Raw genomic sequence first — 16,447 nt, 5'->3', positions numbered from 1 at the left:
GTCTCCCTCTTCTTTTGGACGTAATGTGTTAACGCTGTCCTACACGTGGTGCTGAACACACATATCCACACAAAATAACACACATTTAAGCAAAAAAGTCTGCAAACACGAAACCCGTACTCTGGTGGGGAGGACTGGATAACCTAGAGTTTTATCACCTGAACAGTCAGCATGTGTGTGTGTGTGTGGCACTAACTCTGCCTGTAATATGTTCGCTTGTGGGGCTCCCAGCAGGACCGATGCTATAAAGTGTCTTTGCTTGGGAAGTGCTGTGTCTCCTAAAAGCAGCTGGGTGATAGCGCAAACTGCATTCACTGCAAGGAGAGACAGATGGGGTAAGCCAGAAAGGATACTCTGCCCATATGTCTAAAATATCTGGCTGCTCTAATATGCTTTGATTAAAATAATGTTTATGTGAAGCACGTGGAAAGTGCTAATTTTCCCGGCTTTATATGACATCTGTTCGCTAAAGCCAGGCAAGACAACCACTGACCTTCAACAACTTCTGAAAAGACAAAGAGGCAAAGCAAAGTGAACCAGCCGGCTCTCTCCCTCTCTCTCTCTCCCTCTCTCTCTGTCTCTGTTTCTCTCTTTTGCACTGTGACTAATTAAGCATTTAGTTCCCTCTTGCCCCTGTATGATCACATCCACTGTCTTCAAATATTGTCTGATTTGAAGCATGGAAAAGGTGTATTCTAGAAACACGCTACCTCTCTGCAGAGTTCCGAGGGTATTCTTCTCCTCCATATATTGTACATGTGCTTATTACCATTCAACGTGAGTGAAGAGAGAATGGCTCACGGTGGCCACCTGTGACCCAGTGCTTATCCATCCTAGGACTAAAGGAAGGTTGTTTTCCTGCTGTATGGAAAACAGCGCAGTGCTTTTAGATGAATCACGCAGATAGAGAAAGAGAAAGAGAGAGAGAGAGAGAGACAACAAAAACAGGACGCGCTGACCTTCTACCTGCTGATTAAAGGACACTCTTCTCCTTCTCTCCCTTCTCTCTCTCTCTCTCTCTCTCTGTGTGTGTAAGCTAATGCTAGCTGCAGCGCAAGCACCGGGTGGCAGTGAAAAAAGAACTAATAAGATCAAGTGGTAGCACGGGGCTGCCTTTTGGGGTCTTCTGGAAGGGCCCTCATATCAGTGCTCTCTCTCTCTCTCTCTCTCTCTCTCTCTTTCTCTCTCATTTTCCTCCACCCGTGCAGGGTTGAGGGGGGCCCCGTGGATCGGCCGTGTCGGGGCTCCTGTGTCCAGGGACACTCATTAGCCTTGCTGTCTGAAGTATGCTTCACCCACAACCCCCGGTATCCCCTCTTTAATTGGACACTTGAGCTGAGAGATGTGCATCTGGCTCTATTGAAGCCTGACATTTCAAACTGCTGACCTTTCCGGGGCCCCGACACAACTAAATAATGATTAGTCTTAGCTATTGTTCCACCACAATAGTGCACGCGCGCTCGCACACACACACACACACGCACACATACACACATAGAGAGCAGCGTGAACTGTGATGTCTGTCGGGGTGACTCAAGCAGTGTGTGAGATATACGTTTTGAGGACTTACACACACGCACGCACACACAGACACACACACTTCACACACACACAAACACTTCACACAAACATTTGCCAGGGAGTCGGTAGGGGTGGTTGCAGTGAGAAAATTGGGTTCAGCCATCTTTTTGAAAAGCCATTGTCAATCTATTGATTTGAATGCCCTTTTCATATCTCTGGACACCGTGCGATATTGTGTTGCTCTAAATTAAACTTTGGTTCAGTCGTCGTTACTCTCTCTCTTTTTTTCCCCCTCTTACTTTCCCCATTTACAGAAAAAAAAAAAGGTCAATTGCATTCATGAGACTTGGCTAGATGTGTGAGCTTCGAGCGCAGTCCAGAGATAATAGGCAACCTTCAGATCTCCTCTAATGGTGTGACTGTGTCTCTGTGAGACTCCTCAGTCCTCCACACTGCTCCCTGCTCTCCCCACGTCCTCCGCAACTCTAGCCCTACACAGCCGACGTCAAAGTGCTCGATATCTTTCAGTTCCTCTGTGTTTCTCTCAATATCGCAATTACCTCGCTTGGCATGTCTCAAAACAAAGCCCTTTTTTTTACAAACACATTTGAATAGAGTAAGCTTTGTTTTTTTTTTCCCCCTCTGGTAAAATCCTAACTGTTGTTCCTGAGTCTATGGATTCCAATTCAGTATCACAAATTTTGACGTACGTTCAGAGATTCTACATATCGGCCCACTGTGGGAAATTGTATCAACGGTTTCTTAAATAAGCAGCGTAGAGTCATGCTCGATGGCCAGCTTGTGTTGTTTGGAGTGCTGAGTTTGTTTGGTAAATTTGTCTCTAATTGATTCACTGGTCATTTGCCTGCATGTGTGTGTGTGTGTGTGTGTGTGTGTGTGTGTGTGTGTGTGTGTTTTTTCCTTCGTTTGTTTTGGTTCTGTCCTTGTGGCAAAACACTCAAGCAGCTTGATTCCTGAACATGCCACCCTCCAGCCAGCAAAGCAACTGGACAGCTGCACCCCAGCATAGCCAATACCTGTGTCTTTGATGTGTCTTTAATGAGAGAGAGAGAGAGAGAGAGAGAGAGAGCAAGTGAGAAAGACAGAAGGAGGCAGGCACAGAGGGAGAGAGAGAGAGAGAGAGAGAGAGAGAGAGCAGGAGGGACATGATTTGTAAAACACTATCAGGGCTTTGGATAAATGAGCAGCTGGGAAAACAACACTTCCTATTATTGCCCTAATTATATCCTTTCTCTGTGAATTTGCATATTTTATCTCACCCCCAACTTCATTATTGGTGACTTAGTTATCATTCTGAAGGGGGGGGGGGGGGGGGGGTGAAAAAAAAAAGAAAAGAAAACACAGATTTGTGACAGGGAAGAAGAAGAGGAGGGAGGGAGGGAGGGAGGGAGGGAGGGGGGGGGGGCTGAGGAGGCGGGAAAAATGTCTTGCTGTGCCACTAGCCGCTCTGCAATTGACTATTTTCCACTTGATTTTTTCCAAATGCACACAGAAGCGTGGCAAAATAAGAGCGTGTTAATGAACAGAGAATGTGAGCTAATGCAGTAGGCTACGAGACAGGAGAGAGAGAGAGAGAGAGAGAGAGAGAGGAGGGGGGGATGTTTGGAAAATATGCATCATTAAAGCATTATTTAAAAAACATGTCTGGAGCACCATCCCTGAAGCTTTTCAACGACTGATGCCCGGAGTTCATATCCTCAGCTCTGCAAATATCACAATTTCATGCGCATTTCGCATAATCAGCCACGGGTTTCATTGCTAGTATGTGGAAAAACAAAAGCATCACTTGAAATATGTATTGAAATATTCAAAATGAGAAGAGGGGGGGGGGGGGCACAATATGTTCTGCTATTATTAATTCGTCTGTCTTGTTTCAAGAGGGAAGAAAAAAAGAGAAGAAGAAGAGAGAAAAAACACACAGGAAAGCCTTAAAGCTTTGACACCCTGAAACATTTTTTTTTTTGGTCATTAGAACCATTTCCTGTTACTGAGCACTATGAATTGATTAATACTGAACAACAAAAACAACAGCAAAAATGAGGTTTATTTTGTCTTGTAGTTGTGTTTGTAGTAGAGCAGAAGGAGAGAAGACAAGGACAGAGGGAGAGATAGAGAGAGAGAGACAGAGAGAGATAATATTGATGTTCAGTATTACCTGAGCTAAGCTACTGTTTTTCACGGCTGTGGCTGTCTCTCCCTCTCTGCTGCTGCTGCTGTTTCTGCTCCCATGTTATGTGGTGATATGGTTACCTAGTTACCGGGGCAGTCATGTTTGCAGGGTCACTTCATTAGCCTGTCTGTGGCTGTGTGGAGGAGGCGGCAGAGTGTGTGTGTGTGTGTGTGTATGTGTGTGTTGGCTCAATAAAGAGGAGCTAACTGTCACACTTCAAGCGTAGTGTGTGTAACACCTGCTTATCTGATCACAACTATCTTGGCTTCTTCCAAGAAGATGTTTGCATGTTGTAATGGCCTTCGATAAGCATTGTTTTCTTGGCATCATATTAACACACTCTCTATATCTGGTTTGTAAATGAACAGGCTTGTGTAAGCACAGTGTCTCTGTCGATTAAGCGTTAAGACCAGTTAAGTCCGCTACGGCTTTGTGTGGACTCGTGACAGAAATTGGTTTTGAAGTGTGTTGTCTTGTTTTCTCTGCATGTGTGGACCTCTTTGTTACTCACACGTTTCTCTGACAACAAAGAAAGCAGATAGATGGAAAGGTATCACAGGCGGAGGCAAGTTGATGTTTACAGAAAAGGTGTAACTGTTATAACTGGAGACCTTGCTTAAAAAGTGACAGTGTATGTATGGTTTTTCATACAAATCATTGTTTATAATTACACTGAACATTGGCACCTGTATGTTTTTGTATTTATTTAAACATTTGTTACTGGTTTAGGATTATGTTATAAAGTTAGATATGTTTTTATTGACACACTTTAAATCGAGCTGCTACAATTTGCACCTTTGAATAATTACGTTCTAAGAAGAAAGAAAAATCAAATGTTTAATCTAGAGAGTTTATGTGTTCCCTTGAAGAGAGAAATCATTTTCCACAGAGCCCCAAATCAATTTCAAACTCCAATTATGTTCGCACTGATACCAAGATCCACTCTACCCTTGAATTATGGGCGTTTGTCCCCGTGTGTCTGATGAATGCTGAACAGGACTGAACACCGCTCTGCTTCCTCACCGAATGTAGTGTGTGCACAGGCTGTTGACTTCGAAACAATATTCAACAGGCAGATGACGGTTAAGGCTGGTGAGCATTCGCTAGCATTTTTCTGTTAGCGTGTGTCTGTCATTAGCGTTCGCTAACAATAGCTAATAACTTAATTAGGCTGTGTGTAACAAACACTAGAGAAAAGGATGTTCTTTTGGACGGTGGTTGTTGCTATGATATTGCTAAGCAGCACACATTCGTTCTACTGGTCACAGTGAAGAAAATTTTTTCGTTAATTCATTTAGAAAGAGACTGCTGGAGGCTAACTTAGTTTGGTACTTTAAGCAAGGAGAATGCATTCTCCATAGCTCACATCCTATGACCTTCATAAGCTATGGGATGGAGTCTGTCTGGAGCGTTGGGGAAGAAAACAACAAACAACTTTTAACTTTATATGCACCGTGATATTACATACATGTGGAAACGAACGTCAAAACCTTAAGAGTATCCATTAATCAAATAGGTAAATGCAGTAAACTGGAGATAATATCAAATATTTGCAAGGTATCTCATCTCTCACGGAAAGAGCTGGTAGCACCTCTCGATGAAGATAAATGAAGCGCCCATACTGTATGTAAATTATCGTCACTCCTTTGGATCATGAACAGCAGGCCCTGTTTTGTTTTGGGGGTTTTTTTCCCCTCCCAGTCTGATGCAGCTGAGAAATCATATCTGGGCAGTTGAGTATGGAGAATGTTGACTTGCAATGATCAATACTCTATGCCCTGGAGTATGAGTGGCCCCTAATGAAGCGAATTGACCAGGGCCTGAAGTATGATCACTGTTTCTGCTTTGGTCATTTGTTCCTTTAAGAGAAGATCAATGCCTCCCTCGCCGTGTTCCGGAGAATACGGGGGCCCGGACGACGGAGGTGCAGCGATATCTCTCCTCTAAATGTTTTATGAAGAGCTTACGCAATATAGTTCACTCATGCTCTGGCTGTCTGTTTGGAAGTGTGTCTTAGAGCAAGCCACATTAGTAATTAATGTCCCTCTGCCTGTTTTGGGCCCACTGTTCATTTCATGGGCTATCACCTTTTTTATTGCCAGATGATGACTTCATGGCTAATTAATTATTGATGAAGTGCTAATTAAGAGACAAAGTGAAGTAGCACAATTAAGTCTAGTTGACTAAAAAATATCTGGAAAATATTCTGGGACAGAGAGTTTGTGTATCAATAAATAAGACGCCGTCCCCGAATCTCCATCTTTGATCCACAGACAGCATGTATAGCCACGGTCCCAAAACATAGGACCTCTTTATCTCCAAACATATTTCTAATCATTTTTCTAAATGATTCTTCTGTCCCCCTCTGTTCTCTGGAGTTCTTGGCAAAGGCGGGAGGACTGGACATGCCAGACGTCTGGTTCCAGATTTAGCCAACCATCAGACACACCTGTGCTAGCGTCTGTCCGTCTCAAACGTTTGGCACAGGTGGACTGTTTTGATTGGCCATTTGCTGAACGGTAATGCGTTACCCGGGCGCTGTGGCGCTGTCATGGCTTCTCCGTGTCCATCAAAAAAACCCAAATGCCGTCTCTTGCAAAGGCAGAAACCAGCAGAGCCTCATCCAATTACAAAACAGCACTTAAGCCATTCCAGTCACAGAGCAGCGGCCTCTGCCTCTCTAGTCCATTCCCATCATCCACATCATTACTGATATTACCCCGTGTCTTTTATTTAATGCAGGGTAATGTATCACCAATAAAGATAAATGAGGGAAGCTGTGTGGCGCTAATTGGTAGGACATGATGTCTGACTCGCCGCTGGTAATAGTGTCTGCACTTCTAGGACTTTATGAGCAGCCATCCCGCGCTCAACCAGAAGTTCAGAGTGAAGAGACACTCGTCTGGAGTGTTGCTCTTTTTCAAAGCTCCGCATCAGTATGTTTTACAATACCGTTATGTCATTAACCTGTTTTCGCTAAGAGCTTTTTATGCATTCACAATTTGATGACTTTATCTGTTAATCTATTTCCGCTCGCGTTTTGAATGGCCGCGCGTGATTATGTAACTTGAGAACAATCGATAATTTTTGTGTGCGTGTGCGTGTGCGTGTGCGTGTGTGTGTGTGTGTGTGTGTGTGTGTGCGCGTGTGCGTGTGCATGCGTGTATTTAATTTAATCAGGCCGGATTTGGTTTTTGCCTCTTTTTTTACGAGTATGATTTGATGAGCTTGAACGAAAATGTCTGCATGAACCCTGATGAACCAGTCCATAGTCATGTTTACAATGTTCACTGTCGCTTAGAGCTTGAAATGGAAGCTGGCTAAAAAAATGTTTTTTTTTTTTGTCCTAAGCTGTGAACACTTGAACACATCAGCTCTGGGGATCTAAGTTGTCTTATTGGAGTGGACTCCGAGTTGAGGACAAGCGAGCCATTGAAGAACAGATTAGATTAACAGTAATCCTCCCTGTGGATTCACAGGCCTGTTGTTGTTGTTGAAAAACTCCAAGTAACACAAGTACGTCAGATATGCACTGCCACACTACCCCATTCTATTGACCAATTCCATTACGATTTTAAATCATATAATGGAGTTTGAGTTTGTGTTTCATTAAAATATCATTTGCATTGCTTATTATAATATACATGTATTACTGTAGCAATTTAGGGGTTCTAGAACTTTCTGTGTTTTGTAAAAAGACTGTTTTGTCTGTGTGTGTGTGTGTGTGTGTGTGTTACTGATGTTGAATAAAACATAATGTAGATTTCTGAGAGTATGCTCTCTCGCCGACATTATACTCGTACCTTTCTTCAGTTTTTCAGCTCCCTTTGTACATGGCTTATTCACACCAATATTCTAGACATTTCTAGAACAGAGAATGATTCTTTTTTTGCAATCACATGGGTTCATGCCCCAAGCTTTGATAACTGATCTGAGTCAAACAATAAAATAAAATAAAGTAAATTCATGGCAGAGAAGAAGCATCCAAAGTTCTGCATCAGTTACTTTTCAATTACGACAGGCGAAGCAGAACGGAATTGTTAGTGCCATTTATCGACTCTACCTCTCTCCATTAAAGTACAAGTGAAGAAATCCATCCCAGTGTGTTACAACCTGACTGTTTCATAATAACAAAGAGTTTCCCCTCTCTGTCTGATAGCGTTTGTCATTTTGGTGAGAAACAACTGTGTGTCTGTGTGTGTGTGTGTGTCTTTGGGGGGGGGGGGGGGCATGGTCAGAAGCACACTCACACAGTTAGGGCTGATAGTCATCTCCTAGAAGATTTCAGTTAAAGAATCTCTCTGTTTTTCCTCTTAGGTTTAGGATTTGACAGGGTCTACTGAGGCAGAAAGAAAGTACATGGGAGTATTGATTATGATAATGATTGCTTGGTGGAATGAGTTTTTCTCTTAAATGAAACGTTGATGAAAGATATTGAAAAAGCATTAACTGGAAATTTTATGCGTCGTTGCATAGTTTCTTACACAACAAGCGGGTCTTCAGTGTGATATTGGACTTTGTGGTCTTGTCCTTTTGTGAATGATTTATTTCAAACTCACTGATGTTTATCATTAAATCCACAATGAAATGTTCTCACAAAACCTTATCTGAACTGTCTTATACTGTTGTATTTAAATAAATAAATAAAAAAGTTTAGATGTTCACCGGAAATGAACAAATATTATAGGAGTATGAGGGGACATATAAAGTGCAAGCTCTGTACAATATTGTCCATTTTCAGTCCTGTGTTAATCCACTCTGCAGACATAAACTCAGACTAGTGTCTGTGGCCAATGAATCTCACCCACCATCCCTGCGGAACATTCTGGATTTCTGGAGTTCTTTCTTTTGCCATTTGTCTCATTTTGTCTTTAGCCCTGGTTCCCTACAGAGGGAGTGGGCTGATCTCTCTGTCTTTTCTTCACATAGGAGGTTTTACAGTATCCCTTGATTTACCAAGCTTAAAGTGAAAGGCAGAAAAAAAAACCCTTGCTTTTAAACTTGCAGTTCATTCTTAACTGTCAAAGAATCTGCGGTAGTGAATAAACCTCCTCTATATCCATGTCATAATTTCCCAGAATTCTGTGCTCATGACAAAGTAGGGTTTGTAGATCACCTTTAGTATTGTGTGACTGTCAGAATTTTATTGAATTCTTTTCATTACTCATGTGTATCCGTGTATGTGAATACACCTGTTAAACTTTCGGTGAGTGTCAAAATAAGTTGACTCTAAATATATGTTCTGTATATTCTATGTACCTGCTCACCGCTCAGTGAACATCAGTTGTTTGTTAATCAGGAATTGTTTTGAGGGTCTAAATGTTAATAGAAGAAAAAAATGAAGCTTTTTTTTCTGTGTCTCTTTCATCTGTAAAATGGAGGTAATTTCTTACATGGTCTTACATTTCACTGGTTGCTTGCTTTTTATGTGAAGGTACACAGGATTTTTCAAAACATGCAGTCTGTCTCAGGTGGCTTTGACAATGACTGACAGAATGCAAAATTATTTTGAGAATGTTTCTCATTCTATTATTTTTATTATTATTATTATTGTTGTTGTTGTTTTATTGTAATAATAATAATCATCATCATCATCATCATAATCACAATAATAATAATAATAATAATAATAATAATAATAAAAGTGGTAGTGTTTATAAGAGGATATATTTGGTATGAAATTGTTTTACTGGTTCTGATTTTAAAAACATTCAGTAATAAAACAAAACAATCAAAAGTCTCCCTTGAAATATCATTTTCACAAATTCACAGCAAACATTTTTAATCGATTTTTTTTCTCTCCTGTGATTGGAGTATTTAAAAGAATGAAAAACAAAATAATATGACTTAATCAATGCGGTTAATTATAAGACGCGTTGGAAATAACTTATGTTGACATTGTCCTCCCAAAACTAATGCGTATACCCCCCCAATAATTACCTCTGTCTCGATTAGTAAGGTCTTTTAATGAGAGGGGGCGCTGCACGTTTCCTCAAGTGATGTTTCCCAGGCAGTAGTAGTCGAGCGCAGAGGCCTCCCCATTTCCCTTTGTGTTTATATTTTTTAATTCTTTTAGAGGGAAACTGTCAACCATATCCAAAGTGCAGGACCAAAGAGAAATAATGTATGCTTTTGTGAGGTTCTTTGAGGACGATATGTGCTATGCGTTACCCGTCTCAAATGTGAAAGATTTTAGACCTCTGCACAAAACAGATTTTGATGATCAGAAGGTGTATCTGGTTCTGAGAACTGAGGAGAATGGTACAGGCCAGCCAGCCAAAGCACAGATTCTTGCTCTCGCAGGTAAGTTGTCTTTTCGTTTGCCTTTTTTTTGACTCGCTAAACTTATATTAAAAACGTCATTTGTTTTTATGGACTGACTGGAAAGCAAACACATATCCGGCGTGTATTTATTCAGACAGTATTCATGTGATTCGACGAGTAACCTTAAGATTCTTGCTGTTTCAAATGTTGATGGTCACTTGTTTTTAGCACATTTCGAGGGCGTTTCACCTCTGTTAGCTAGGTCGTTAGCAAGATTGCTAACTGCCATATCTTGTGATTCTAGTTTTGACGTCGGGTTGTGTTTTGTTAGCTTGTTTGTTAGCTAACGTTCATGTCACCTGTTTTGTAATGCCAGGAGGTGAATTGGTGCTTTTGCCAGCTAAGTCACCAAATGGGTTAGTTTTCGAACTTGTCTCGTCAACGTTACATTTTTGCATTAAATAAACACAGAGGGCGCGAAATGGCCTCCTGTGGCGATTTATAGATTTTTTTTTTTTAGCAAATATACATCATGCTAATGCCTCCTTGCTAACAGGCATATTTGTGCTGTATATGGGCCTGTGCGTGACATCGCTCGCTATATAAACAAGTTTTCCACCAAGTTAGTTAACGAAGTCCATACTTCGACTAGTGTTATGTTGTCCTGGCTCCGGTATTGATCTATTTTCCAGGAAACACTTCGCAACATATTATTGTTACTTAGCTACGAGACGTGTCAGTTTCTCACACGATTTCGTTTACGTTGGACTCTTGACGTTGTTACAACATGATAACAGCGCCAGTACTTGCCAGGTTACCCAACGAGTGTTTTTTCAGTCACTATGTCTCAGAATAGACAAACAATTCCACATCCTGCATGACACAAGCCAGACACACTTTCACTGCCAACAGTACAGTGCGCGTAGACTTTGCCCCGTGCCAGTTGGATACTTAGCTACTGTACAGTACTAATCCACATGTATAGCTTAACGCCGTAGCTAATTAAAACGGAAAGGATCTCTGATCTTGTTAGGACAGAAACCTGTCTCCGGGTTAAACCCTTTGTTAATGTCAATCAATGCAATGGCTAGAATTTTCGCTCTTGCTTTTTCCAGAAAAAAACACGCTTTAATCCATTTTCTTCCACTCAAAATGTTTCAATCTCAACAAAGTTTGAGTCCAAACTTTGGTCAGATGTTTCTTGAATTGTCCTGAGGTGACCGAGGACTTGATGAAGTGAACTGCCGAAAATTCATCCTAAATGATAGAGGCAGAAATAGATGAGACACAGACTAATTGAATAACATCGTTTGAACATGTAAAACCAATCCTAATCCTAACTGATGAGTGGCCTATTCATTCTGAACATATTGAATAAAATAAAACGTGTTCTACACAGTAATGGCGTTAAAGAAATCAGGTCTTAATTAGTTTTGAGTTTTTGACCTCGTGGCAAGCAATCTTTTCTTCATTTCCCAATATCATTGAAACTTGCCGTAATGTTGCAGAATTAGCTGTGTAGCAGTCAGTGGCTGTGATGGCACAAGGAACATATTATTTACAGTTGAGAAAGAACCACATCGGCTCTTGGATATTTGTTCAGCATCGTTTAGTTCGTCTTTAATATTTAACAACAACAACAACAACAAAAGCAATGTTTATTTTAAGAGTTGTTATTAGGTGTTAAACATGATGTGCTGTAAGATTTATATTGGATTGTATGTCAAATTGTTCTTTCCAATCAGTCCATTTTTATTTTCATTCCTTTCTGTTTATACAGTCAGGTGGTTTACTGGAGTGTTTCACTTTTTTTTTTGTTTCATCTTTTTCAGAAAACATAGAAGAATTTGAACACAGTATTATGCAAAAGAAGATGAAAATTCCCAAGATGTCTACTAGGAATACCGGCAATGCAGTGGAGAACCACTTTGGTGAAGAACGATTACCTCTCAGACATAAAAAGGTGTGTCTTCTCCCACTGAAACAGAGGAAGAATACATAGCTCAGTTGGTTCCCATGCTCTTATGCAATCATTCATGTAATGCACTCCATCGAACTTTGAAACTTCTCGGCCTCGGTTTTGGATTGAATAAGTGTGGGATGGCGTTTAGGTTAGTTTACTTTTACAATTTATAGAAAGAAATGAGGTGTATTTCATTAATGCAAGCCATCATTTTGTCATCTCTCATTTCTAGCATTTAAGAACGTTTGATGCACACTCTGTTCAGTCATATAGTTTCTTTTTTTTTTTTTTTTTTCCTCTCCTTTGTGACTTATTTGCATGCTTAGACTTTGCAAGTAAGTTACAACTTAGATTAAACTTATGACTTTTCAGTGAGTTATGCCTTCTGCTGAGACAATTTAACGTGAGTGTTAGAGTAAACTTTTGTTGTTGTTGTTGTATGATGTCCGATCGGTGAATATACAAAGAAAAGATCTTGCAGTGTATTCTCATTGTAAGCATTATGGCGCTACCACGACCTGAACAGAGTAGTTCTACAGACCGAACAGCTGTGCTGTTGACAGGCTAAAGTGCTATCTGTCATTATGAATGATCATCACTCTCATTTTTCCAATTTAATATAGATTTCTTTATCATTGTCCTTCTCAGTCATTATAGTTTACTTTCTAAGTGTCGTTATTGTGCGTATGCGTAAAACGTGGCCATTTAACTGAAAAGCAGAAACTGCATTAGACACACACACACACACACAGACATGACCCAGATTTTGTGATTTGCATGTCATTCATGCAGTCTTTTATTATTTTAGCCATCAGAGAATTATCCACTTAACGTTTTAAATAAGACCGCACATAATGTCTTTGTAAAAAATACGTTGCTCTGTTTGCACGGCGTAGTTCGGTAAAACCTGCGTGTGTTTTAGGTGCAGGCGCTGGATCACGGCCGCGCCGGCCCCAACTCCTCAAAGAGCCTGGCAGCCGTGGTGGCGCGGCTGGAGAGAAACGCCGTCAACTCTTGCGTGGAGGGGGAGGAGGACCTGAAAGAGGACAGGCTGGCCGAGGAAGAGGAGGAGGAGGAGGAGGAGGGCGAGGAGGAGGAGGCCGTGGTGCCCCGCGTGCTGTACGAGGAGCTGGTCCACAGCTACCGGCAGCAGGAGGAGGAGATGAGGAGGCTGCAGCAGGAGTTGGAACGCACACGCAGGCAGCTCCTCCAACAGGCCAAGAAACTGAAGGAGTACGGGAGCCTGCTGACCGAAGTCAAAGAGCTGCGAGATTTCAACAGGAGACTGCAGGATGTCCTGCTCATCAGACTCGGCAGCGGTAAGACAATTTCCCCCCTCCCACAGCTACCAAAGGAGAACCAAAGGTCTTTCCCTGCAGCCCAGTAAGAGAAATCAGACTGAGGCAGATTATCAAGTTCCACAGGCATCGGACCACTAGTGGTAATGTGATTAGTGAAAGTGTCCTGGACTGACCCCTTTTCAATTCTGTTGAGGTCTCATTTATCTGTCTTTTTGGGGGGTTTTTTCTAAACCATGATCATCTAAAGTTATTACAACAGCATTCATGCTTTTCCATCAGCATTGTTTGATGGTAATGTTGTGAGCCTAGCAGCAGGTCTTTTGTGTACCCCATGGCCTGTTTGTTAGTGGGTTAGTCTGGGTGTGAGGCTGATTAGTGCAGTTATCTGAGAGCTCCAACCTGCTTAAGAGGACATTGCGTCCACAGCGCTGAGACCAGTCTGCTGGACAGCTGTGAGCGTCTGCCTCCCCTGCTCCGGGGGCACAGCTTGCGGGAGACTCAGGCAGGCCAACGTAGAGGGCTAAAGATTAGACCGGCCAGGGTGAGCTGGGGTCAGGAATGTAGTGCGCTGACCGATATTAAAACTCATCAGCTCCATTAAAGCTTAGTGTGTCCAGCCACCAAGCCAGCTTACTGGGCTAAAATAACCCACTGTCTGGAAGCCCAGGGGAAGCCGCGTTTTAGGCAGCCGGCCAACGCTCCGCTCAGAGGTGCCGCGCCGGCCAAGGTGAACCCAGTTTCCTGGGAGAGAAATGTTTTCTTTACATCAGCCTCTGCTTTCACCTCATGTTAAAGTTAAGAGCGTATCGAAAAGGGACGCATGCGCCGCGCCGTTTTTAATCCCTTTTTTTTTTTTTCTTCTCTTCACAGAGCCCATGCATGACAATGGCACTCAGACAATCAAATCGGAGGTGGTTGAGCCAATCATTGAGCAGCAAGAGGTGTGCAGGGAGGAGGCTAATACAAGCTCCACCCACTCCCCCTCACCAAGAACAGTCTATACCTTCAATGACGGAAAGGTAAAGCGACCAGTTTTCTCTCAGTCCATTAGCCAGCGTTCCTCTGTTTATTTGGCGTTAGCATTTAGTCTAGTTCGGTTTTGAGCCACTTAGATTTCTCTAATTGACTCCGAGCCAGCGTGTCCCCTATAGACCTCTCGAGCAGAGCTTACATATTTGTATCGTTCACTCCCTGTTAGTAACTACTGGGCCTTGTATAGGGCTATTCTGCCTGCTTCACATGACAGGGGGGAATTTGTGTTACAAGCTGAAAGGTTTCTCAGTTCAAGCGTGAAGAACAAAAGCAAATTAGGACTTACACACTGCCCGGTATTAATTATTTGTATCAGAGGAATTGCGCTGACTGACGGGGAGCCATAGAAAGGAAAATCCCAGCTAACTTAAGCACGGTGAAAAGCTTGTCTGCTGGCCTGGATCCTAAAGCACATTAGTTGCATTGGGGAGAAGCCTTTGGATAGCAGCCTAAAGACTTCTCGGAGTGATAAAAGCAACCTGTGCATTAAACCGGCATAACTCAACGCCGTCCCCATCAAATCCTTTTGTTTTGGCAGACGACTTCCGCAGTGTCACTGAAAAGTCAACAGCGTAGTCTCCAGTCTGTCAAAAGACATTACGACCTTAAGTGCAAGAGAGACTCTGTAGCACTGAATTTATTTATGAGGTTTTTTGCTTAAATGTCCTCACCTATGGATTCGACTCTTTGAGGGTAGATGGCAGGTGGGGGAGGGGGGGGGTGTGTGCTTTTAAGTGTCTGTCACTCACCACGGCCCTCCTGCAGGTGCACCTGGGTGGGGGCATTTGGGTGGAAGAGGAGAAGTGGCATCAGCTTCAACGCACCCAGGGCGACTCCAAGTTCACCAAAAACCTGGCGGTTATGATCTGGGGCACGGAAACGCTCAAGAACAGGAGCGTGACCGGCGTGGCCACCAAAAAGAAAAAAGACGCCCTTCCCAAGCCCCCGCTGTCTCCCAGCAAGCTCAAAATCGTCCGAGGTAAAGTTAGAGCCGCGCAGACGCAAGGCCCTACTGTTTGGAACAAGAACAGGGTGGTTCACTGAGATGGAGATGATGATGTTTATTTTTAGAGGTTAACGTTTTTTTTTTTTTTTGATGAAATGTCTTGTTCGCACAGAAAATGAGACCAATTCTCTGATACCTAAATCTTTTTCACAGAGTGTCTGTACGACAGAGTCTCCCAAGAAACGGCAGACAGCGCAGAGATCACTCAGAGGTTATCCAAAGTGAACAAATACATCTGTGAGAAAATCATGGATATCAACAAGTCCATCAAGAACGAGGAAAGGAGGGAATCCAAGCTGCTCATCAGACAAACTGTCAAGATGGAGAACTTCAACTACGACGGCGTGTAAAAAGCCCGTCGGCTCTGGCACCGTAACTCATTCTGCTTTTTTCAGAGACTGCTGTGAAAAGAAAAGAAAAGAAAAGAAGAAGAAGGAGAAGAAGAAGAGGGTGGACACGTTTATCATCTGCGCTGCCATTCGAGATTCTCACTGAAGCCTGAGAGAGAGGCCTTTTTCGTTTGTTTGTTTGTTTGTTCTTTTTTTTGCCCCCTCTTTCCCTTCCTTTTCTCACCCCTGCAGTACACTCAGGCCTGCCTGACAGCTTTACCTGTGCGAACGCAGCCCAAGATGTTGAACGTATTTTAGCGTGAGTCGTATGAACGTATGGGGTTTTTTTTCGGGAACTCGAGAGATGTTGGTAAATCAGGCATGCATGTGTTTTAGACAGGAGAGATCCTATAAATCGTATAGTAAGAGAATGTGTATGGCACATCAGTTGATGTTCTGTGTCAGAACATGTCGTAATGTACTTTTAAAAAAGAACCAAAAAAAAAAAAAACACGAACCCTTAGGAATACGTCCTCTGATTTAAAGGAGGTGATTCTAAAGAAACGAATGCTGGTTTTCGGTGGGAACGGTTTCTCCTCTTGCGGTTTTGAGGTTTAGTCTGAACGCTGTTGGTACTTCATGTGGAGAATTGTAAGAAGAGCACTTTTGGGGGTGGGGGGGGGGGGGGGGGGGGGGGGTTGGGGACACTGGGCTCAGTCCTGCTTCTGTCTTAATTAAAAATGGCCTGATTGTCCACTTGTTCCATTGCCCTTCAGATGACTTGGGATTTTCACGCCTGTGTGGTGCAAAGTCAAGATTCTTGATTGCCGGCAGGCACGT

The 16,447-nt window shown here is 42.5% G+C and overlaps 2 protein-coding genes across 2 annotated transcripts in view; both read left to right on the top strand.

The window, feature by feature from the left end:
• Positions 1-16,447, top strand: part of agbl4 (AGBL carboxypeptidase 4) — a 229,629-nt gene that overhangs the window by 158,250 nt on the left and 54,932 nt on the right. The gene's annotated exons all lie outside the window — the stretch shown is intronic.
• bend5 (BEN domain containing 5) lies at positions 9,835-16,103 on the top strand. The gene is made up of 6 exons (XM_030783887.1): positions 9,835-10,015; positions 11,809-11,939; positions 12,862-13,258; positions 14,111-14,259; positions 15,038-15,251; positions 15,432-16,103. The coding sequence occupies exons 1-6, from the start codon at positions 9,835-9,837 to the stop codon at positions 15,626-15,628; spliced, it is 1,269 nt and encodes a 422-aa protein (XP_030639747.1). The 3' UTR covers positions 15,629-16,103.

The sequence above is a fragment of the Chanos chanos genome, chromosome 9 (assembly GCF_902362185.1).
Source record: "Chanos chanos chromosome 9, fChaCha1.1, whole genome shotgun sequence".
NCBI classification, from domain to species: Eukaryota; Metazoa; Chordata; class Actinopteri; order Gonorynchiformes; family Chanidae; genus Chanos; species Chanos chanos.
This window is presented reverse-complemented; position numbering and strand designations above follow the sequence as displayed.

Coding starts and splice junctions, on each gene's coding strand:
- bend5 (XM_030783887.1), top strand. CDS start 9,835: ATGTATGCTTTTGTGAGGTTCTTTGAGGACGATATGTGCTATGCGTTA. Junction 11,940..12,861: donor TACCTCTCAGACATAAAAAG/GTGTGTCTTCTC, acceptor CGTGTGTTTTAG/GTGCAGGCGCTGGATCACGG. Junction 13,259..14,110: donor GCTCATCAGACTCGGCAGCG/GTAAGACAATTT, acceptor TTCTCTTCACAG/AGCCCATGCATGACAATGGC.